This window comes from Cibotium barometz, chromosome 60 (genome assembly GCF_041138505.1).
Source record: "Cibotium barometz isolate CiBa-2024 chromosome 60, ASM4113850v1, whole genome shotgun sequence".
NCBI classification, from domain to species: domain Eukaryota; kingdom Viridiplantae; phylum Streptophyta; class Polypodiopsida; order Cyatheales; family Cibotiaceae; genus Cibotium; species Cibotium barometz.
In genome coordinates, this window is record NC_141105.1 from 34,425,002 (window position 1) to 34,448,928 (window position 23,927).

General features: G+C 47.2%; 1 protein-coding gene across 2 annotated transcripts in view; it reads left to right on the forward strand.

The window, feature by feature from the left end:
- The first annotated feature begins 878 nt into the window (after positions 1-878).
- Positions 879-23,927, forward strand: part of GAF1 (Polymerase/histidinol phosphatase-like protein) — a 38,948-nt gene continuing 15,899 nt past the window's right edge. Inside the window, exons 1-3 of one of the 2 annotated variants that reach the window (XM_086794045.1) lie at positions 879-1,391; positions 11,529-11,606; positions 11,714-11,794. In XM_086794045.1, the coding sequence (XP_086650171.1) occupies positions 960-1,391; positions 11,529-11,606; positions 11,714-11,794 (591 nt within the window). In that variant the 5' untranslated portion in view covers positions 879-959. The remainder of the gene's footprint in view (positions 1,392-11,528; positions 11,607-11,713; positions 11,795-23,927) is intronic. The other variant, XM_086794044.1, reaches the window with a different exon arrangement.

Here is a 23,927-nt window from a genome sequence, read left to right on the forward strand (position 1 = left end):
AAGGCAATCTTTTGGATCAACAAGGTAGAGAGAGTCAAAGAAGAGTATCCTAGGGTTTACCTTGGGAAGCCAGGCACCCTCTTATGTGAGTTGTTATGCAATGCAAATAAACACCAATGCCCCCTGCATAGAAGCAGAAACCAAGAACAGGTGACACAAAGCATATAAAGATAGTACAAGTTTGAAGAAAGGGGCCTTACCGGATCAAAAGCAGTCATATGAGGTCAAATCCCAATCATAGTAGCTTGCTACATTTTCTGCCTTGTCCTGGTCGCTCATCATGAGTAAGCCTATCCGCATGCTTGATTGATCGGTATGCTTACACATAGCTGAGTATGTGCCCTTCTTTCAATCACTCCCCCTTCTTACGAACCTGCCATGAGACCCTGCTCGGATGCGTGAATCTTGCGCACTCACACCAGCCCTTGATTGAGGTGTTGATACCCGATGTGCCTAGGTTTACGTTTGGGGCACCTATCCGCCGCGCAGGCACCAATGCGTTTTTGGTGTGTGTTTGTTGGCAACGCTTATAGCCTCTAGGAGGAGAGACATTAATTTGTGCTTGGCAACGCTTATAGCCTCTAGGAGGAGACACCCTGGCACCACCTTTCAAATTAGTGCCCATGATATAAATTCTATTTCAAATTATGCCCGCGCATCGCCACCCATCGCCAGTAATACGGTGGGCCCAACCCCACTTTCCGACGTTGGCCTTTTTCAGTGAGCTCCGCATGCCCGGGTATACAAAAAACGTAAACGCAGGCCTAATGCCACGTGTATGCATACGATTCCACCTTTTTCGGCACCCCACTTGTGCACGATCGATCCCTTCATTGCAAGCATTAAAGACTCCGTGAAGATAGTACTGAGGAAGTATACCGGCGGCGGGCGCTGTCTATAAACACCCTCATTTCACATAGGGAGACTGGGGAGGTTTCCATAGAATCCATAGGTGAGCCATGGGCAGGAAGCGACGAAAAGCTGCCGCTTTCTACGACTTCAACATCCCGACGGATGGATTGTCTCTGACGGAACGAACGCCTGTCATCACCACCGCCTTGCAGCTAGGCTATTCTGGCGTGGCCCTCAATCACGTGGTCAAGGGGCCCATGTCCAACGCGGACGTTTGCAAGAACCGGGCCGTGGACTTGTCGGAAATTGCATCTGCGGGGACGGAAATGGCGCAGTTGGCTCAGTTCCACCGAGACGTTCTGGGAGTTCCTGCTGGAAGTCGCACTTTCCGGCAGTACGACCGGCTTACTGTTGTAGTAGAAAGTGCTATTCAAGCGGCAGCCCTTAATGCAGCAAACCCAATACTCCGTTCTTATGACCTGGTGGCTATTCGACCCACGAGTCAGAGAGTGTTCGATCAAGCTTGCACTCATTTAGAGGTACGCACATCTACTTATAGCTCAATAAGATGAAATATAGGTATGGTTAGTGATAAAGGACGTTCTGGGAGTCCCTGCTGGAAGTCGCACTTTCCAAGTACGACCGGCTCAATGTTGTCGTAGAAAGTGCTATTCAAGCGGCAGCCCTTAATGCAGCAAACCCAATACTCCGTTCTTATGAGCTGGTGGCTATAGTCAGAGAGTGTTCGATCAAGCTTGCACTCATTTAGAGGAACACACATCTACTTATAGCTCAATAAGATGAAATATAGGTATGGTTAGTGATAAGGGACTTCCTTCCTACCCCCCAAAGAAGGAGATCCTTCTAATAGTAGGGAAAAGTGTACATCTGAATGCAAGCCGATGCCAACCCTCTACATAGGAGAAATAATGCATGAAGAGACGGACATTCCGTATAACGCCTCAGTGAGAAAGGGTCCCTGGCTCTAGAGCATAGGCAAGGAAGTACACATGGATACAGGTTCTTCTGAGAGATTTTGAGCAACATCTACCTTTTTTACTCTTTCATGTGGATAATTGCGTTGGATTTTACAAAGAGAGTTCTAATGATTCATCTGAGCAGGTGCACTAGTGGATGGGCATGCTTTAATGTCTTTTGGAAGGAAGTCTACTAGGATAGTTCTGAGCAAGAGGTTTCTCAATTGTTGCTTTCACAAGACTATTCTCATCAGTGGCGGGTATTTTAGGAGAAGGTGCTTGACCAGGGGCAGGTACTTCTTTGATCAGAGGCTTCATAATGAGAGAGAGATTTGCATGTTCTTGTCTTGACAAGATGAGGGCGCAATGTTAGCTTCAGAACAAGAGAAGCTTCAAAGTTCTTAGGGCATCTAGTATCTTTGGTGAGAGTAGGCTTGAGTTTGTCATTTCTTTTGTTGAGTGTTCATTTGGAAGCAACACAGCTGAGGACAGTGGGGGAGAGTGATACCTCACTCTAGGTGAGCAGACTTCGTCAAGGACGGGCTTCCTGGCACAGCCGGCTAGAAGAAAAAGTGATGATTGATGGCAAATAGCCTGGGACTGTTGGGTGGGGGTGCCGCCTCTCGGCAGCAGACATGGCCACAGGAGCAGCAGACAGGTCCACATGAGCAGCCTTAAAGTAATGAACTTGCAATCGTGGGGCCTGTACAAAGCCTTTCCCACTCCTCTCATTCTCCATCTTCCTCATTTTTATCCGGCCCATGCAGTCGGCTTCTCTCCCGAGTTTAAAAGTGGCCTGTAGCAGTGGTGGTGACCATCAGGAAATTAGTCTGGAATAGCATAGCAGCCAACGTTCTTTAGCAAGTGGAGGCCTTTTGAGATTTGTAGGAGATCAATTCGTCAGTAGTTTCTTTTAGTAAAACCTTGGCTATGGTTCAGCAGGCTTGTGCTCCTAGCTGATGTCCGTTAGTAGAATTTGTTTTTTTTTTTTTTCAAATGCATTTACTAGAGTATTCCATTGTTATCTTTGCTTTGCTGTTCACCTGCACTTTCGACAGATAGGCTCTAAAACATCACCTCGAAATAGGAATCAAACAGCAATCACTTCAATGTGAGTGGCTATAGTGGAACACCTGTTAAAGGCCACCTTGCATGGAGCTTTGTCTACCGGTGGATCCCCCCTAGAACCATTGCAATTATGCCCAACATGGCCTGAGTATCATTTGCCGGCTTTACATCTTCTTCCCGACAGTCTTTGATGGGGCTCCTTGGCTTCTTCCCATTTTGCAGAGGAATGCCTCCTACAACTTCTTTTTAAAGTCGTTCTTCACAAATCTGCTCAATTTGCCACTGTCGTTCAGTCATAGCTAACTTGTTTTCCAGGGCTCTTCTTCGAGCCGCACCTCGCGTTCCATGACCATGAGTATGAGCGAAATGAGTTGCTCACGACGTTAGGCTGCATAGGTGGTGGGAGTGGTCGTCTTGTGTCACATGCACACCCAATTGGTGTACAGGTGGCATGGCATTCTAGGCATTCCTAAGCATTAATCAGAGCATTCATGAGCATTAAGCAAAGGCATTCAAGCATTATCCAGGCATTTACAGCAGTTATTCACAATAGTTACAGCATGTGTATGGGGCTGTTATAGCACCTACAGCATTACATAAGGCATTCATAGCACTTTAGCACCAGCCGACTCAGCATCTACAACCAGCTGACAGAGGTATAACAAGCCGACAGCAGCATCTTAAGCATTTATGAGTCGTGGAAGATATAGACAGCAGGCCGACAGCAGTACCTGGCCAACCAACAGCATAAACATCCATACAAGTAGACATTGCGTCATTCAGTCGAGCATCTCCAGTCTTCTCAGCGCTTCCAGCCTAAGCAGCAGTGGAATCCGCATCATAGTCAGCATTCAGTCAGAAGTCAGCATTCAGTCCGTCTCCTTCTCCTACATAGAGGAAAGCCAGCATCCCAAAGGGTGGACCTCAGCATTGGAGAAAGGAACATTCATCATCATCATCATTCAGCATCTCTCTCTCCTCCCGAGAAGGATATTTATCCAGGACATGCATAGATCTATTTATAGATCTTCATTGTAACCACTGCATTTAATATAGCTGCATTGCATTGACACCATTGTCTATCTCTTTAAGTATAATTAAGTGAAGTTTAGTTAAGCCTAAGGTTGTTTTACTACGATCAATCCCTTGCATGTCACATCTTGTTTGACAACGGTGGCAGGACAAAGGACATGGTCACGGAACTGGCTGCTCGTCGAGCTTGTTTCCTGTTGAGCTCGGTGGATAAGCAAGTGGAAGGATTTAGCACATGCATGACAACGAGCATCAAGTTTGAAGCTTGTCATGCTAAGTTAGTCACCCAGGGCACAAAATTTGTGTGAGATTTTATGGTTGCCCCACTTGTAGGTGTAGACATTATCTAAGGGATCCAATGGTTTCACAAGTTTACCCCATACGTTGACTAGGAGCATCACATGTTTTGGATATCTAACTTTCCGGTCATTAGCCATATCTAGGCTAAACGAGAAATTCGAAAAGGTGTAGTGTGTGGTTGATCCATGTTTAGACCACCCAGACGGTTACTAGTGCTTCTGAGAAGTACAAGGCCTTGCATGATGACCGGTTCCATAAGATTTTTCTTTGGGACAACCTTCCTTCTAAGCTCCCCCCACCTAGGCAGAAGGACCATAAAATTTAACTCCTTTCAAGTTCCGAATCCCTGAGCAACGCTATAGCATGTCTCCATTCGCAGCTCCGATCCTTTTTGTTAAAAGAAGGATGGATCCTTCCGACTTTGCGTAGACTACCGTGCTTTCAACAAGCTGACGATCAAAAGCAAGTTCCCAATGCCTCGAATTGATTGCTTATTAGAGAGGCTGAATGGAGCTAAGGCGTTTTCGAAGATTGACCTAAAATGTGGGTAGCATCAGACACGGATTGTGGATGGGGGGGGTTCCCAAAACCGCATTCTGAACTGAACGGGCCCACTATGAGTTCGTAGTGGTCATGCCCTTCAGTCTGACAAACGCCCCAGCTACATTGCATGATGATGCATGTGTTTCGGGACTTGATTGGCAAGTGTGTCTTCATCTTCTTGGTTGACAGTGTGATTTTTTTAGCTACGGAGGAGCAACACGACATTGATGTAGAGAAAGTGATGAAATTGCTGGAAAGCAATGAGCTATATGTCAATGAGAAAAAATTGGAGTTTTATCTGAACGAGGTACATTACCTTGGATATATAATCAGTGCCGGTCCCACAAACGTGGTGGAAATCCTAAATTGGGAGATCTTGGAAAATGCTTGTGATATTCGGTCGTTTTTGTGGGCTAGGCATATTCCACCCACGTCGACAAGCTTACAGACTTCTTGATAGCTCTCACTGATTGGCTAAAAGATGTCAAGACTCGAAGGCAGTGTGGATTACAGGTTTTCAAGGACCTTAAGGTTACATTATCTAAGGCGCCTTGTTGAGCACTTGCTTCTTGGGATGACCCGTTCTTGCCTCGAGGTGATTATCGATGCGAGTAATATCGCTATTGGAGCAGTCTTGCAACATAATCAAGGTGGTTCCAAACGTAGTGAACGATATGTTTAGTACGTTTGGAAAACGTGCTGAAAAGATTCCAAACGTAGTGAACGCTGCCCCCCATATATATGTATACAAAATTTATAGTTTACTTATAAACTTTTGAAATATGGAGTTTGAAGATTCATCAATGAACATTAAAGCACTTACTAATGCTATACAAACTTTATATTTCAAAATTCAAGCACAATACGAATAAAATTTCAGCTTGTGTAGGGGTCCGGGGATGTGCAAGAGAGAGAGCCTTGTGGGGGAGAGAGAGAGAGAGAGAGAGAGAGAGAGAGAAAGAGAGAGAGAGAGAGACTTGCAATGAGAGAGAGAGAGAGAGACTTGTCGGAGAGCGAGAGAGAGCCTTGCGAGAGAGAGAGAGAGAGAGAGAGAGAGAGAGAGAGAGAGAGAGAGAGAGAGAGACTTGCGAGAAGAAAGATATATTAACGTCTACGAGAGGCCAAAGTCGGCCTATGAGACAAAAAATAATACAACTGTGTTCTTCCGGTCATCGGAAGAAAAGGAAAAGAAAGAAAAGGAAAAGAAAGAAAAGAAAAAGTGTGCATGTGTCTGGATACAACTGTGAATCATCATGGATCGGTGGAGCCCATATACAAACAATATAAAGGGGAGTGGGGATGTGGATGGAGTGCTAAGGCAAGATGCATCTCTATATGCTGAAGGGGTAGTACAAGCATGCTATGTAGATCTATGTCTAACTCCATCCCCAGTGCCATAAGAGGGATATAAGATATCATACATCGCCGATGCTGAGGCTGTGAGTGGCGTGAACATGTACCCTGAGTCTGAATGAAAGCGAGCTAGCCTCTCTTGTGTCTCCATGTGGTGTCTCATCTGGATAGCTGCTATCTCTCGGTGACGGAGTTGGGGTGCTCTATGTCCAGTCTGTCTAGGTCTCCTCCTAGCTCTCAATTCCTCTGCTCTCTATGCGGTCACCCCACGTGGTACATCAGTTGGCGCTGGCATAGCTCTCTGGAAGAAATCTGTGAGCTGGGACTGTCTCCCACCCCTAGTGGAAGCGGGTGTTTGGAGGAGTCTCTCTCGAGAACTATGAAGCTCTAGTAGTAGTCTGCCAAGCTGTCGCTAGTCCGAGGCCTCCATCAACTGATGTAGTGAATGAAGAGTGCTCCTCAAACAATCCTGCATATCTATCTCTGACCCCCTGGTGGGCTCTACATCTACATACAAAGTGATCCTGCATATCTATCTCTAACCCCCTGGTGGGCTCTACATCTACATACAAAGTGATCCTCAGTCTCCACCTCCTCGCGGCACAATCCGCATATCCGCTCAGCTCTGGAACCCGTGCCGCTCTCCCAGCCTCTATCTCTAGCTGGCTGCTGATGTGATGAGCGTGTCGCCATTTGCAGCACCGATCTTGTTTGTCAAGAAGAAAGATGGGTCTTCTCGTTTGTGTGTCGATTATCATACACTCAATAAGCTGACTATCAAGAGTAGATTCCTGATGCCTCGAATAGATTATATTCTTGAGAGGCTGAATGGAGCTAAGGTGTTCTCGAAACTCCATTTAAAGAGTGGGTACCACCAGGTGAGGATTGTGGTGGGGGACATTCCCAAGACAGTCTTCCATACAGAACGGGCCCACTATGAATTTGTGGTCATGCCTTTTGGCTTGACGAACGCCCCAGCAACATTTAACCGGATGATGATGCGTGTGTTCCGGGAATTAATTGGAAAGTGTGTTCATATTTCTGGAGAACATACTAGTATTTTCAGCTACGGTTGAGCAGCATGACATTGATGTGGAGAAAGTCCTGAAGTTGTTGGAAAGCAACGAGCTCTACGTCAATGAGAAGAAGTCAGAATTTTATTTGTTCGAGGTTAATTACCTTGGATATATAATTAGTGCAGAAGGCATCCGACTTGATCCGGCCAAGGTGGCCGAGATTGTCAATTGGGAAGTACCTCAAACTGCTTATGACATCAGATTCTTTGTGGGTATATGCTAGGCATACTCCACCCACATAGACAAGTTTTCTGACCTCTCGGCGGATCTCACCAATCTGCTAAAGGGTGTCAAGACAAGAAGGTAACGAATTAGAATGACTCCACGAGCGTTGGAGGCATTCAAGAACCTCATGGTGGCTTTATCAGAACCGCCTTGTTTAGCACTTGCCTTGTGGGACTAGCCATTTCAGGTGATCACCGATGCCAGTAACATCGCAATTGAAGGTGTATTGCAACAGAATGGTCATCCAGTAGCTTACATGTCTCGTACGTTACTGCTCGCAAAAAAGAATTACTCAGTCTACGATCGTGAACTCCTCGCAGTTATACAGGCCTTGAAACATTTTCTTTATGGCCGTGACTTTGAGGTTTGCATTGACCATCAGGCATTACGCTGGATTCAAGCAATGCCAAGTGCATAATGGAGTGACGACAGCACCGCTGGAGCTAGATATTCCAGCAATTTGGTGGTATGATTGAGTACCTTCCAGGAAAGGCTAATTCAGTGGCTGATGCTTTGAGCAGGAAGAGACAAGTAACTTTGATTCAGACCACTAGATTCGACCTTGTTGGTACGGAACTAGACGACATGAAGCACACGTACGCGGATTCCGAGGAATTCGGTACACAGTGTGTCATGTACATCATAGATGCCATGGACATTCTCAGGGCTAGATCCAGAAAAGGCAACTAGATAAAGAGTATGAACCCAGTAGAAGAACCAAGATGATGGAGCACAGAGCACAGAGCACCTTTGCAGTGTAGACTGAAGCAAGAAGAACCAAAGGGATGCTGTCGGCTGCTCACAGAACCAGTCGGCTGAATCAGAGGACATGGGCAGCATCAGGTGCATCATGAGCAAGCAATATAACCAGTCGGCTGAAGTAAAAAGGGATTTATGAATATATGAACTGGCCGACCAGCAGTCGGCCAGTTCCCCATGAATATCAAGGGGCTATAAATAGCCCAAGTGCCCATCATTCTATGCATTCAGCCCACTAGGGGTTTGGATCAGTAGGGTCCTAGTCTAGGGCAGAATTTTGGGTGTTTTACCACCTTTTTATGAAGGCAGCCCATGGCTGCAGATATGTACCCTTTTTGTACCATAGTATATACTGAATTTCCAGCACTTCTCACTCTCTCTCTCTACTCTCTCTCTACCTGCGTTTTTGCATCAGATGGTGCGTTTTTGCATCAGAAGGTTTCCAAGAGTGTTTAGGGCTGAAAGAAGACTCCCAGAGCTTTCGGGTGTTATCAGGCTCAGCAAAGCTAAACACTGAATCAGTCCCAGATGATGGTGTACAGGTCCAAGGTACAGGAAAGTACACGGATTAGAAGTCCAAGGCGGGAACACAGATCGGGAAGAACTCCCAGGAGGTTTGTTGGTGGTGTTCCACAGTGCCAGATGGGGATGGCAGTTCCGTGAGCCAGATAGGTTCTCAGGTAACGGTCCCAAGGGAGGTTGATCCTCCAAGGGTGATGTGAGAGTGCCAGACTCAGTTCCAGGAATGAAGACCAAGACGGTGTTCAGAGTCAGGGCAGGAATGGATTCTGGACTAGAGGAAGACCAGATGCATAGATCTTCATCAGAGACGGAGTGGTTTGGAGAACAGACCGGATTTTCAGAGAAAAAGGGTTGCCAGGAATGGATGATGATAGAGGGACTTCGGGACAGGATTGGGATGATGACAGTCATCCAAGAGCAGGTTGGATTCCCGTCATCAAGTTTAGCAGAGGGGGATGTCATGTGCATCATAGATGCCATGGACATTCTCAGGGCTAGATCCAGAAAAGGCAACCAGATAAAGAGTATGAACCCAGTAGAAGAACCAGGATGATGGAGCACAGAGCACAGAGCACCTTTGCAGTGTAGACTGAAGCAAGAAGAACCAAAGGGATGCTGTCGGCTGCTCACAGAACCAGTCGGCTGAATCAGAGGACATGGGCAGCATCAGGCGCATCATGAGCAAGCAGTATAACCAGTCGGCTGAAGTAAAAAGGGATTTATGAATATATGAACTGGCCGACCAGCAGTCGGCCAGTTCCCCATGAATATCAAGGGGCTATAAATAGCCCAAGTGCCCATCATTCTATGCATTCAGCCCACTAGGGGTTTGGATCAGTAGGGTCCTAGTCTAGGGCAGAATTTTGGGTGTTTTACCACCTTTTTAGAAGGCAGCCCATGGCTGCAGATATGTATCCTTTTTGTACCATAGTATATACTGAATTTCCAGCACTTCTCACTCTCTCTCTACTCTCTCTCTACCTGCGTTTTTGCATCAGATGGTGCGTTTTTGCATCAGAAGGTTTCCAAGAGTATTTAGGGCTGAAAGAAGACTCCCAGAGCTTCCGGGTGTTACACAGGGGGAACAAGCATTGGATGCCATAGGACCATGTCACTTTTTGATACGCGATGGTTGGTTTTTCTACAAAAGCCGACTGTGTGTCATGAAGTCGTTCAAGGCAGCTCTTCTCCACGACGCCCATGACGCCATTACTGGTGGTCATAGGGGCATAAATTTGACTTTGGAGAAATTGGAACGGCAATATTATCGGCCAAAGATGAGGCGAGATGTGTTTTCATATGTACAACACTGTGATATTTGTCAAAACGTGAAAGCTCTTCGTGGGAAGAAGATAGGGTTGTTACAACCCTTGCCAATTCCTAAGGGACCTTTCCAAGATATTTCGATGGATTTTGTCGTCCGAGGTCAGGTGTGCATTGTCCTGCACATGCGTCCAAGGTCAGTTGTGCATTGTCCTACACATGCGTCCAAGGTCAGGTGTGCACTGTCCTGCACATGAAATAGTGCTAGTCCGCGCTGTGAGTCTCCCTCTGGAATGATGTCAGTGGTTCTGTGTATCTAGTATGATATTGGATGCCAGACCTCTGTGTAGACATGTAGGTTTGCATGTAGGATAGGGGCCAGCCCATAGGGCTACCCCAGAGCCAAGCCTAAGGCTCATGTAGTGGGCATGGGGAGGTTTAGAACCACCCCAAGGGGCCAGGAGGGCCCCATGTTGTGTCCACTTGCCCTAGTTCGGGCTGTAGCCCAGCCCTAGGGCCCTGGACAGGCAGCCGACAGGGCATCCAGCCCTTAGAGGCTTGTCGGCCAGGTGTGGGGCAGCCCACACAGGCTGCCCAGCAGCCCAAGGCAGATACGCATGCTGGCCAGCCAGCCAGGTCTGAATGTGTAAGATTTAATAGCATTAAATGCTATTTTCTGCAGTCGTGAGGCTTTATTAACCAGCCGCCTAGATTTATACCAGCCGACCAGCCTCCAGTAGGGGTATAAATACGCTTTGCATAAATCAGTTCCAATCATCTCATATTTCACCAAGTGCTGAAGCCAATCAAAGGGCCAGGACAGCCAAGGAGAAGCTAATGCAAAGGGGTGAAGGATTGAAGGTCAAGGGCATAGGATTTTCCTCAGCCAAGAAGGTTCAGGTTCAGTCTTTTATTTTGAGAGTTGCATCATTCTAATAAAAGCAAATACACCATCCGTGGTGGGGGCCCTATAGAGGGTATTCGGGACCCAATACTGTGTCCTCTTCTCCCTCCTCCTCTCTCTCTCTCTCTCTCTCTCTCTATATATATATATATATATATTTTTCTGCACATCTACATTCAATTTTGTGCGTTAATTTCGTCGCAACAAGTGTTCCGATTTCTGAGCATTGAAATTACCGATCTCCCCCGAAGCTTCCGCATGTTACAAAGGAATTTTGTGACATTCCCCCGGCTTCTAAGCAGTTGAACACAACTGAAAAGCTTCCAAATTGGCCTTCAGAAGCTCTGGAAAATCTGCAAAGCGAAGAGGCTAGCATCCCTCGTGCATGCTTTTAAGGGGTGCTAACTTCCAAGTGGCTGGGCGGCTGAGTTTGGGGACCTCGGCATGAGGCTCGGCTTCTCCGACCCAAACATGGACATGTTTTGGATCTCAAGGATGTATTGTTTTGTGCATACTCAAATGTGAGAATCCAACAGAATTTCGTATCCAAACAACAGTGTAAACTGAAGATGGCTCATATTCTAGATGATGTCTGCATGGATTTACCAGCTGGTTTTGCACTCTTATTGTCTGTAACAAAGTTGATATTTCCAGGTAGATGTAATATCTTTGGATTTTCTCCATAGATTGCCTATCCGATTGAAAGCGCCCTCTGTTAAGGCAGCAATTGAGGTATGCTTCTTTATACAGCTGTTTGGTCTTATTCCCTAGAGGAATGCTTTTCCATTGTTTTGAAGTACACCCATTTTGATGTTCTCCTATTGTCCTTTCAAATGCAGCGGGGTGTGTTTTTTGAAGTAAGCTTCTCGGGAGCATTTCAAGATTTGAAAGCACGGAGAGAGTTGTTTGCCAATGCACAGGTAGAACATTATTTTTGATGCAAATCCTTAAAATGCTCGTTAAACACTTTAATGAATCCATGTGCTAGTTAAACCATCACACTCTCTTTAAACAATGATGTAGAGGTTGAGATGTTTTTTTTTTTCTGTGGAGGTAAGTATTCTTGTATTCAGTGTAGTTTGTTAGAGCTTGTTAAAAAAAGGGTTCCGCACTCATGATTACCACCTTCCATAACCTTTTTTCTGATCCATTTATTTATTAGTAAAAATCAGAACGCTTGTTGACGAACGAAGTACAACCTTCTAACGAGGTAAAATGTAAAAAATAGAAAAAACAGAAGACAATGCCAAGTGATGTCGCTGTGCCCTCGGTTATGGAACAGACCCGGGATCCAAGTGCAAAAGAAGGCTGCCTGGGGCAGTTGCATGCTCTCCAAATCATCCTTCAGGCCTTCAGGCGCTCCATTGCTCCCAGAGAGTGAGCTCTGTGCAGGTAGAGCGGGTAGTCTCTGTTGATGGGGTGACTGTGTCCCCAATGGCCTCATTGCACCGCGCTCCCTAGATGTGCTAGATTGCGTTACTGACGAGCTCCCACTGCTGTGTGCAGTGTGGGTCTGGGGGTCTAAGGTGCCATTGGGGCCGCGGCAGTGATATTTGTGATTCAAATGTGCGAGCTGAAGTGCGACCTCCTCGTAGAGGAGTGCAGAGCCCACTTTTGTTGCTTAGACAATAGTCACGTGCACCCCACATTTGGGTGCCATTTGGCATATTAATCACCATTATGTGCCAGTTTTGGGTTTGTGATGTGCACTATGCCCCATTGTGATCACTAGTCTAGGGAAATGTTAGGCTAGTCGCCATCAAGGTAGGTTTAGGTATTGAGGCAATTCCTAGTCAATGAAACCCGCACAGTTTTGTAGTCACTCGGGATTTGTGTATGTACATATATATGTCTTGCAGGTTATGAGACCATGTGCTGGGCACTAGACATCACAAGATCAGGTCAAACCATGTAATATGCAAGGTTTGATTGTTTCAGGCAGCAAGTTGCATTTAGGCAGGCCGGACAATGCAGGTTGATGGCCGTGCAGGTCAGCCAGCAGATGGACAGGCCGGGCCCTATGCAAGCTCACTTTTCTCCAAAAGAGTCATGCAAGCTAGTTAACTCAAAAGAAAAAGATAAAAAGTAAGCTTTTCCTCCTCTTTTAGCTACACGAGTTGCTACTTTGCTAATAGCCATTCTTTGATCCAAAAGTCTTGCACAAACCTCTCCCTACCACATCTTTTCATGATCAATAACCTCCACTCCTTCTCTTCTTGTAGGCGCCTCCTTCTAGGCTGAATAGAACTCTATAAATTCAGATTTCTAGCCTCATTCAAGAGTACTTCTTGGCCTTTGTTTATTGCTATATCTAATACAATTATTGTAGAGTATTTTTCCAGCCATACCATAGTGTTTTTACCTCTCCAAAACACTTAGAATCTGGCTGAATTTTGATTTTCAGAATTGAATGTCTCTATTCAAGTTAGAAGAAGAAGAAGAAGACAAATTCTAAAGATTGAAGCTGTGGAAGAATCATCTTGTCTCTGGTTGCTACAAGTTCTATGCGGGAGAACCCTTGGAAAGTGCTGGGCTTTTTCCTAAGGCTGATTTTCAACCACTAGATGGTTGATCTCATTGAAGTTAATCTACATTTGCAAAAATCGGGATTGCTGGGCAATCTTAGTGAAGGGTGCTGGGCACCATATTGCTAGCTTGTAGCTGAGCTACTTTGTTAGCAGTCATCTCCTGTCTGTACACTATGTCAGGGCCTCTGTTGTAGGTGTGCTCGCCCAGTTTTGGTGTGTCCCCATTTTTCCTCACTTCCATGTATTTTTTTCCATTTTTTGCCTGGTGTGGGAGGTTGTTTTGTGCCTGTCGGCTGTATCAGATGTTGGCCGACTGGACACTGCTACCCGACTTGATATGCTGCTGTCATGTGCATCCCGCACTTGGATACCACGTAGACATTTCTGTACAGAAGGTGCAAGACCTGGGATGGTGAATTGGTCCCATGTGAGCCCAGTCCGGGACGAGTCAGCCAGGGGTTCATCTCAGTCGTTCGAGGTCAGGTGTGCATTGTCCTGCACATGAGTCAAAGGTCAGGTGTGCACTGTCCTGCACATGAAACAGTGCTAGTCCGCGCTGTGAGTCTCCCTCTAGAATGATGTCAGTGATTCTGTGTATCTGGTATGGTACCAAATGCCAGATCACTGAGTAGTTAGTGTTTAGGACAAGGGACCAGCCCATAGGGCTACCCCATATCTTAGTGTGGGCATGGGAATGGTGTGGAACCACCCCCATGAGGGCCAGGAAGGCCCAGGCTGAACCCACCAGCCATGAAGGGGCTGTAGGACAGCCCTAGGGCAAGCAAAAGGCAGATTCCAAGAGTTTACAGCCTTTGCATGGCTGTAGGGCCAGCCCATACAGGCTGCCCATCCCTTGGATTGTGGGCAAAAGCTGTGCCCAGCTCTCTGGAAGCAGGCGCATCACCTTTCAGCTGGATAGGGAAAAACGCAGCATTTTATGGGATTTTATTCAGCATTTATTGCTGAATATTCACAGTCGTGGGACATTAAATGCTGGCCGCCTGGTTTTGTGCTGGCCGACTGCTGCAGTTTGAGTACTAAATAAGGGAGAGCCCACAATCCCATTCATTCATCTCATTCTCCACCAAGAGCTCAAGCATAAGAGGCTAGACAAAGCCAAGAGGGTGCTAAGCTAAGGGGTGAAGAATTCAGGTCAAAGGCAGGGTATTCCCAGCCAAGAAAAGGTCCAAGATTGTTGTATTTTCTTTCAGATTTCTCATCATTCTAATAAAGCAAATACACCATCCGTGGTGGGGGCCCTACAGAGGGTAATTGGACCCAATACTGTGTCCTCTCCACCTCTCCCTCTCTCTCTCTCTATTTTCTGCACTTCTCCTTTTAGTTTGTGCGTTAATTTCCGTCGCGAAAAGAGTGCTGAATTCTGAGTATTGAAGTTACCGATTCTTCTCCGAAGCTTCCGCATATTACAGTGGTGTCAGAGCCTACTTCAAGTACAAAGATTCAGCAAAGAAACCAGAATTTTTTCTCGCTCGTGTGGTTGGTTTTTAGACGCCGGTGGACTACCCCTTTCGGAGTGACTCCTGTCCCTCGAAGAACGGTTGGTTTTTAGCCTCCGGAAGCCTCCGGAAGTCTCCCACACAGATAGTGGATGGTCAGATTGCGTTCCAGAAAGGAATTGCATTTTCCTGCTATGGCGAGCTTGGATGACGAGAGAGACCAAGAACCATGGGACCAGAGTGCACCAGGCAGCCCAGCTAGGGCACCAGGCAGCCCAGCTAGGGCACCAGGCTTGAGTGTCACAGACATGTTCCAGCAGATGATGTGAGCAATCGCAGAACAGACAGCCAAGATGGATGAGCAGAAGGCGCAGATCTTTGTTAGAAGTCATCTCGTGTCTAGATTTATACACCAGGGCCTTTGTTGTGGGTGTGCCCACCCTTATGAGGTGTTTTCCCATTTTTCCTCACTCTCCGTATTTTTCCCCTATTTTTTCCATTTTTTCTGAGGCTTGGGAGGGCTGCTAGAGGGTGCCAAGAGCAGTACAGTGCTGGCCGACTGGGTGTTTATCAGTCGTGGGCACTCTTGCTGCTGGCCGACTGGTTTTGATCAGTTTTGGGCACTAGATTGCTGGCCGACTGCATTTATGCAGTCGTGGACCTTTTTATCAGTCGTGGGCCTTTTCCTTATGCTGGCCGACTGCCCTCTAGGGGGGTATATATAGGTCCTCAGTCCCCATACCTCATTTGTATCATTCCTCGGGATCTTCTTGTGTATATAGAGCAGAGTTACACGCCTACATCTGTCTCTCTCTTGTGCTGTTTTTTTTGCTTGCGTTTTTGCTTTTGCTCTTGTGTTCCCAGATTTGATCATCATCTCCGCTGCATATTCTGACATGGTATCAGAGCCCTAGGCTCTAGATAGGTCTTGGGATTTGTGTGAGCAAGAGGGGGACTGTTTTGTGGCTGATTGGTGGACTGTTTTGGGCTGATCGGGAAGAGAAGGTGCAAGAGGAAGGCGGGCTGATTTGCTGGACAGCCACTTGCAGATTTTAGTTCTTCTTTGTTCCCACCCACCCACCTGGCAGATCTGTTTGAGATGGCCGAGAGACATGTGAAGATCCCGACACTCCCCACGTTCCCGGTGGACCGTCAGTTGGATGGGAGCAACTACGGCATATGGAAGGTGATGATGGAATCTGTTTTGGAGTCGTACGACCTCGCCGATTTCGTCATTGTTGGTGTTCCACGACCGGAAGTAGAGGAAGGGGAGTTACCGTCGATCCGAAAGGACCGGGAGGCCCAGACACAGATGTGGGATCGTGTCAACGCCAGGGTCCGTTCGTTTATTTTCCTCAACTGCACACCGCAGGTAATCAATCATGTCAAGCACATGACGCTGGCCAGAGGTATATGGCAGCATTTGGCCTCACTTTACAACAGGGTATCGCCCATGAAGATTTCCTTGGAAGTACAGATGCGGGTTATGAGCCCTGCAAAGTCGTCGACGATGCGGGAGCATATTAACAAGCTGCAGGCTCTTCAGCAAGAAGTTCTTCAGGCTGGGAAGGAGATATCGTCAGAGGACATGGCCATAACGTTGTTGTCACATTTGCCCTCTTCGTACTCAGCATTCTACTCCTCTTTGATTACCAGTTGGCAGGCTCAGCACCATCACGTGGGAGGAGCTTGTGCCCATGGTCCTGGACCAGGAGGAACGATTCACGAACCCTCCTTAGGGTGGAGGTTCGGAGGCCTTAACTGGCCAACGGTCGAAAGGCCGTAACACGGGCAAGGGGAAGGCTTCGTCGGAGAAGTCTTTTGAGAAGATGTCCGTTAGTGACCGCGAGAAACTGAAGGCAGAGAGGACCTGTAATGATTGTGGCGAGAAAGGCCACTATTGGAGGCAGTGTCCCAAGCGGAAGACCGAGAAGGGTGAAGACTCCTCAGCAGCAATCATGAAGACTCCGGCTTTTGTGCACCTGGAGGTGATGGACACCGATGCTTCATTTTCTTCAGGCAGGGAGGAGATTGGAGGATTCTCCGCAACGGATACTCGGGAGTGGATTCTCGATAGTGGTGCTTCCAGGCACATGACTCCTTCCCGTTCCGGTTTACAGGATCTCTGCAGGCTTTCTGGTCATATTCTTACTGGGGATACGTCCACTATCCCAGTTCACAGTGAGGGCAGGATGGAGATAGTTCCCGATGGCAAAGGGGGGAAGCATTCCTCCCAGGTGTTGTATGTTCGGGCACTTGGTTTTCATCTGTTATCAGTGCATCAGGTTTGCAAGACTGGCGTACGGGTGGAGTTTGATGAGCATTTTGTTGCTCTCCGGGACAAAGCAACAGGCCAAGTGGTTTGGGAAGGTGGAGTGGAGAATGGAGTTTACAGGCTTTCAGCACTCTCTCTCCCAGGTCCTCAGGATTGTGATGAGTGGCAGTCTGGTAATGGCTACTCAAGTGTGGATACGCTGCAGGTACAAGCTTTCCGAGACCAGGTGGTGGATAGCTTGCCAGTAGATGGCAGCAGTTGGCAGGAACTTTCTAGTACTGAGGTTGGTAGTTCTTGTGTTCGTGAGTCAGAGGAAGCTGAACAGGTCACTTATGCTCTGATGTCTCGTCGTGTTTGGGACATAGAACTTCCAGTAGTTGAGGATGTTCTTTCCACGGGGACCTTTCGGAAAGCCAGGCAGGTGACAGGTGCTTACTTGCAGAAGGAGGTGGTTTCTCCAGGCTTTGTGGTTCCAGATTCAGAGGGGGTGGTTGACAGGTTTCATCAGGTTTCCAGGACTTGCTTGTGCACCGTAACAGGTGTTGATCCTTGTGAGCAGTGTGATGTCTCTGAGATTCAGAAGCTGTATGGTTCATGGATCTGGTTGATGGACACCGGATTGGACGGGAGCTTCCTGATGAGGCAGTTGAGCTCTTGGTTGCACATGTCTCTTTGTGAGGCAGGATTGCGTTTCCTGCGGTTTCTGCAGCATGCGAAGGATCATGGACTCTTGTACACAGGAGGGGGATTGTTGGATGGAGTCCGACTCCGCGGATGGAGTGACTCAGTTTGGGGAGGAGATCCGGACACGAGGGGATCTACTTCAGGCCCAGGAGCAGTTTTACGGAGCAGCAGGGGGAGGTTACATTGCAGGTTTGGGCTTCCATTGGAGGAACCCATGGTCATCCAGAGGCACTTTGTTCGTGAACAGATCGTTGCTGATGACATCTTGCTGGAGTTCTGTTCGACGGAGGACAGTACGGTGGACCTCTTCACGAAGTCGCTCTCAGGATTTGCTCAGGCGGCACCCCAGCTCCCAATGGTTGGTTACACAGCCAGGAGCTGAGAGGGGGTGTTAGAAGTCATCTCCTGTCTAGATTTATACACCAGGGCCTTTGTTGTGGGTGTGCCCGCCCTTATGAGGTGTTTTCCCATTTTTCCTCACTCTCCGTATTTTTCCCCTATTTTTCCCATTTTTTCTGAGGCTTGGGAGGGCTGCCAGAGGGTGCCAAGAGCAGTACAGTGCTGGCTGACTGGGTGTTTATCAGTCGTGGGCACTCTTGCTGCTGGCCGACTGGTTTTGATCAGTTTTGGGCACCAGATTGCTGGCTGACTGCATTTATGCAGTCGTGGACCTTTTTATCAGTCGTGGGCCTTTTCCTTATGCTGGCCGACTGCCCTCTAGGGGGGTATATATAGGTCCTCAGCCCCCATACCTCATTTGTATCATTCCTCGGGATCTTCTTGTGTATATAGAGCAGAGTTACACGCCTACATCTGTCTCTCTCTTGTGCTGTTTTTTCTGCCTGCGTTTTTGCTTTTGCTCTTGTGTTCCCAGATTTGGTCATCATCTCCGCTGCATATTCTGACAATCTTGGCTCTGGAGGAGCGTATCCGCTCTCTAGCGTCGCGTTTTCCATCTCCTCCTCCCTCTCCTTCCGTATCCCAGATACCATATCCTCGACACACAGGGACCCTCTCGCAGGGTCACAGCCGCCGCAGCCAAGCTCCTTGCTTGAGTTGCAGATGCGTGCTTTGGAGATCCGACAACGAGAAGACGACGCCATGTGACGCGTGGAACACGAGCGTTACCTCAGAGCCTTGGACGCTAGAATGACACTGGTGGCGCTCTCGAATCATTTTCCCGAGAAAATGAACTTTAGTAAGTGTAATGGTAAACTCGATCCCACAACTCTTTATTCATGGTTACATCAATTTGAAGCTTACTTTGCCGCAATTAGGAAAACAGATACTGACAGAGTGATCTTAGCCAGTTGGTACTTGGAAGGTGAGGCTATTCCTTGGTGGACTTAGTGGGCTCATGCCCACACCAGAGCAGGTATGGCAGCTTATGTGTGGGACGAGTTTGTCCGCGACCTTAAGTAGCGGTTTCTCACTACCTTGAGCGACTCAAAGACGAGTTCAGGGGAGCGCGTCAGAACACGCAACCAGTCCTTCAGTTTGCCAATAGAATTTCGACTTTATGTCTGCAATTAGGCTTATCTGATACGGACAAGAAAGGGCAGTTTTTGTATGGCCTGGACACGCAAATCCAATGGGAGGTGTGTATGTTTAGGCCAGCCACCTTTGAAGACGCACTCTCACTTGCGTAGAGTGCAGAAATGAAACATAATGGTGGCAAGCCCAAGACTTCCCAGTCGGCTTCTTCCATGGCTAATGTCTCGGGGGGCAAAAGCCAGAACCAGACATGGTCTTTCCCAGGACAGAGCCTGGGAGCCTCTGCTCCACAGCTTCCGTGGTGAGCTTAGCTCCCACATAGACCCCAGCGGCTATCCCTAGTTCTTCAAACTCCGGTGCTTCAGTTGGAGCAATTATTAGCCGGGAGCTCGAAGATAAGCAGAAGGGCGCCCATGACCAGGAGTATGAGCGCAACGAATTGCGCAAGTCCTTTGGCTACACAGGTGGCCAGAGAGTCGTTGTCTTGTTTGACAGCGGCAGCACGGAGGATGTGGTCACGGAACAGGTCGCTAGGCGTGCCCGTTTCGAGCTGACTTCGGTGGACAAACAGGTTGAGGGTTTTAGCACAGGCACGACAACGAGCGTCAAGTATGAAGCTCTAGGTGCTAAGTTAGTGATTCAGGGCATAGAGTTTGTGCGTGACTTTATGGTTGCCCCTCTTGTCGGAGCAGACATAATTTTGGGTATTCAGTGGTTTCACAAGTTTCTTCCTGATGTCAAGTGGGACAAGCACACGTTCCAGATCAATCGGAATGTGTTGAACGCCCCGGTGACCATTAAGTGTGAGCCAGGAATTCCGAACTTTCCGCTCATAAGCCACTTGCAAGCTAAGCGACCAGTCAAGAAAGGCGCACAGTGTGCCATGATTTACATCCAGACAGCCCAGACGGTGGCCAGTGCTTCCGAGAAGTACTCGGTTCTCCATGAAAAGTTCCAGAAGATTTTTCTTCGGGACAGTCTCCCTCCCTAGCTCCCCCCGTCCAGACCGGAGGACCACAAGATTGACCTCCTTGTCAAATCCCCACAGATCCCCTCGTGATCGATCTTGGTTCGAAACTCGAATCCTGCAAACAAACGAACAAACAAACAAACAAAGGGGGTGCAGGCCTGACTCACCTCCCAACCATGACAGCCGTGGGCAAGCCCACAGTCTTGGCTGTCCCCACCGAGCCACGAGCTGAGCTAACTAGGTTGACGTACCGACCAATCTCCCCCTCGCGAGACGTCCCACACCGCCACGAAGCTGCCCTCGCGGGCCTCGAGAGTGCTGCTGGCCTCGACTGCACAAAGCAGGTGCACGTCTACACTAGATCCAGGCTCCAAGACCATAGAGCTCTCACAAACTCGCGAGACTCTCTATACTACAATAACTAACCTTCTTTTATAGGCTCTTGGCCGGTCATCGGGCATCCACACTTGGGCGCCCGTCCGTCCATACTTGGGTGCCCGCCCGTTAGTATATCCCTAACTCAGCTCGTCAATCAGCCTGCCTAGTTCCAAGCTTTCCCAAGCCTCAAAACTAGTCTTGCATGCGTGTAGCACACGGTAGATACGCACTGTGCACATGACATACTCCCCTTCCTCTAAGAGCTTACTCCTAAGCTCACTAAAAAGCCAGGGTAATCTCTCTGAAGAGTAGTCAATGTCTCCCATGTAGCGTCCTCCTCAACACGATCCTTCCACTTGATCTTGTATTCCGTGATAAGCGTACTACGCAATCTTCGTTCACGAAATCCAAGAATCTTTTCAGGTTCGTGCGGAACAAATGTCATGTCCTCGACATCTATAATTTCTTGAGGAGTAACTAACTGATCTGCTCCACCCAGTACTTCCTTAAGTCTACTGACATGAAATACAGGATGAACTTTCACATGAGAAGGCAAACCCAATTCATATGCAACTGAACCAATCCGTCGTGTAACACGAAATGGTCCACAGTATCTAGGGGATAATTTCGGAGATCTACCTGTCCGTAAAGTCTCGGAATCTTTCGGAACTCGCAAATACACCATCGTTCCTTCAGAGAACTCTCTAGGTGAACTATGTCTATTAGAATAAAACCTGTCGCGGTCTTGAGCACTTGTAATAGATTCCTTCGCAACTTGTAACATTTCTTGCATATCTTGCAAAAAATTACGAGCTGCATCATGCTGAAGTCATGAGAATCCTACTGTAACAGGTGATCTTGGTTGAAAACCATACATAAGCATGAAAGGACTAAACCTTGTACTCGTATGCTTAGTACTGTTATATGCAAATTCTAACATAGGAAGATAATCCTCCCATGAACTCTGTCTTTTGGATACATATGCCCGAAGCCTATCCTCCAAAATCTGATTCACTCTTTCAGTCTGGCCATCAGATTGAGGATGATCAGAGGAACTCAAATTCAAAGTTGGTTTCCAACTTCTCAAAAACAAGTTTCCAAAAATCACTCGTAAACTTAGAGTCCCTATCACTGACTATGTCATGCGGTAACCCGTACAGTCTAAACAATTGCTCGATAAACTGCCGAGCTAATTGCATAGCTGTAATAGTCTTCCGGGTCGGTAAAAATCTAGCCATTTTTGTCAAGCGATCTACCACAACCCAAATAGAATCATGGCCTTGATGTGTTCTTGGCAATCCGGTAATAAAATCCATGGAAATACTTTCGCATTTATTACCTGGGATTTGCAAAGGATGCAACAACCCAGCCTGTCTAAAGCGTTCAGCTTTATTTGCCTGACAAATTTGACACTTGAGAACATAATCTTCTACATACCCTTTCATCTTTGGCCAATAAAAAGTGTGTTTCACTAATGATAGTGTCCTGTGTACCCCAGGGTGTCGAGCAGAAGGGGCGTCGTGACACTTCTTAAGAATCTTGGACCTAATGTCCGGGATGTGTGGTACACAAATTTTGCCATTACGGAATAGTAAACCATTCCGAATCATCCACTGGCCTCCTGCAGCCTGAATAGTAGACTGCTCAGTCACCGAGTCTTGGTCAATCAATGAGCTTCCGTCTTGGATCTTCTGCCAAAATGGACCAAAATAACTATCAGTCCTGGCCCTCTCAATGACTGAAATAAGTCAGTAGAAATCTCGGTGAACGACAAAGAATTCACCTCTATAATCTGACTAAGCGCATCTGCGATACTATTCATGGACCCTTATCGATAACGGATCTCAAAATCAAAATCTTGCATTAACTCTGCCCAACGAGCTTTCCTGCCTCTCAAATCATCCGCATCACACACATACTTGATTGACTGATGATCAGTCAATACCACAAACTTGGAGCCATATAAATAATGTCTCCAAACCTTGAGAGCATGAATCACAGCATAAAGCTCCTTCTCAAGGGTTGGCCAACGAGATTGAGTGTCGTCTAGCTTTTTACTTTCAAAAGCAACCGGTCTACCATCCTGAAATAAAGCAGCCCCGATAGCATAGTCATTGGCATCAGTTTCAAGAACATAAGGCCGACTAGGATCAGGTAATGCTAAGATAGGTGCTTCCTTGACTTTATCTTTCAAAAGTCTGAAGGCCATATCCAAATCGTTATTCTAAGTGATAGGCTGATTCGACTTACGTCCCCGACCTTTCAATAAGTCGGTCATCGGTAGTGTGAGCTGAGAGTACTCCCGTACAGATTTTCGAAGAAAAACAACAAAACCGAGAAAAGAACGAAGTTGTTTCACTGTTCGCGGTATAGGCCAGTCCAGAACCTTCTGAACTTGGTCATAGTCAATGCTCAATCCATCTCTAGTGATCTTGTGTCCCAAGTAAATGATGTCGGTCATAAAGAACTCACATTTACTCAACTTAGCATATAGTCGATTCTGTCTCAAAATAGATAAGACAATCGTGAGGTGTCTGACATGATCCTCAAGGGTACGACTATATATCAAATTATCATCCAGGAACACCACCACAAATTTCCCCAAATATTCACGAAAAAGATCGTTCATCATTTGCTGGAAAGCGGCTGGAGCATTGGTTAACCCAAAAGGTAATACGAGAAACTCATAATGGCCATACCTAGTCCGAAAGGCGGTTCTTTCGACATGCCTTTCATGAATACGTATCTGGTGATAGCCAGTACGTAAATCTATCTTCGTGAAATATTTCGCTCCTGCTAACCGGTCAATCAGGTCATCTGATCTAGGGAGAGGATAACGGTTCTTAATGGTCAGCTTGTTCAATCTCTTGTAATCTATACACATTCTCCAAGTATTGTCCTTCTTTCTCCTAAGCAACACAGGTGCACCCCAAGGTGATTTACTTGGACGGATCTGGCCCATCCTCAAATAATCTTCGAGTTATTTAGCCAACTCATCTTCCTCGGCTTGGCTCATCCTATGTCGCCATTTGCAGCACCGATCTTATTTGTCAAGAAAAAGGATGGGTCTTTCCGTTTGTGTGTCGATTATCGTGCACTCAACAAGCTGACTATCAAGAGCAGATTCCCGATGCCTCGAATTGACTATATTCTCGAGAGGCTGAATGGAGCAAAGGTGTTCTCGAAACTGGATTTAAAGAGTGGGTACCACTAGGTGCAGATTGTGGAGGGGGACGTCCCGAACATAGCCTTTCGTACGGAACGGGC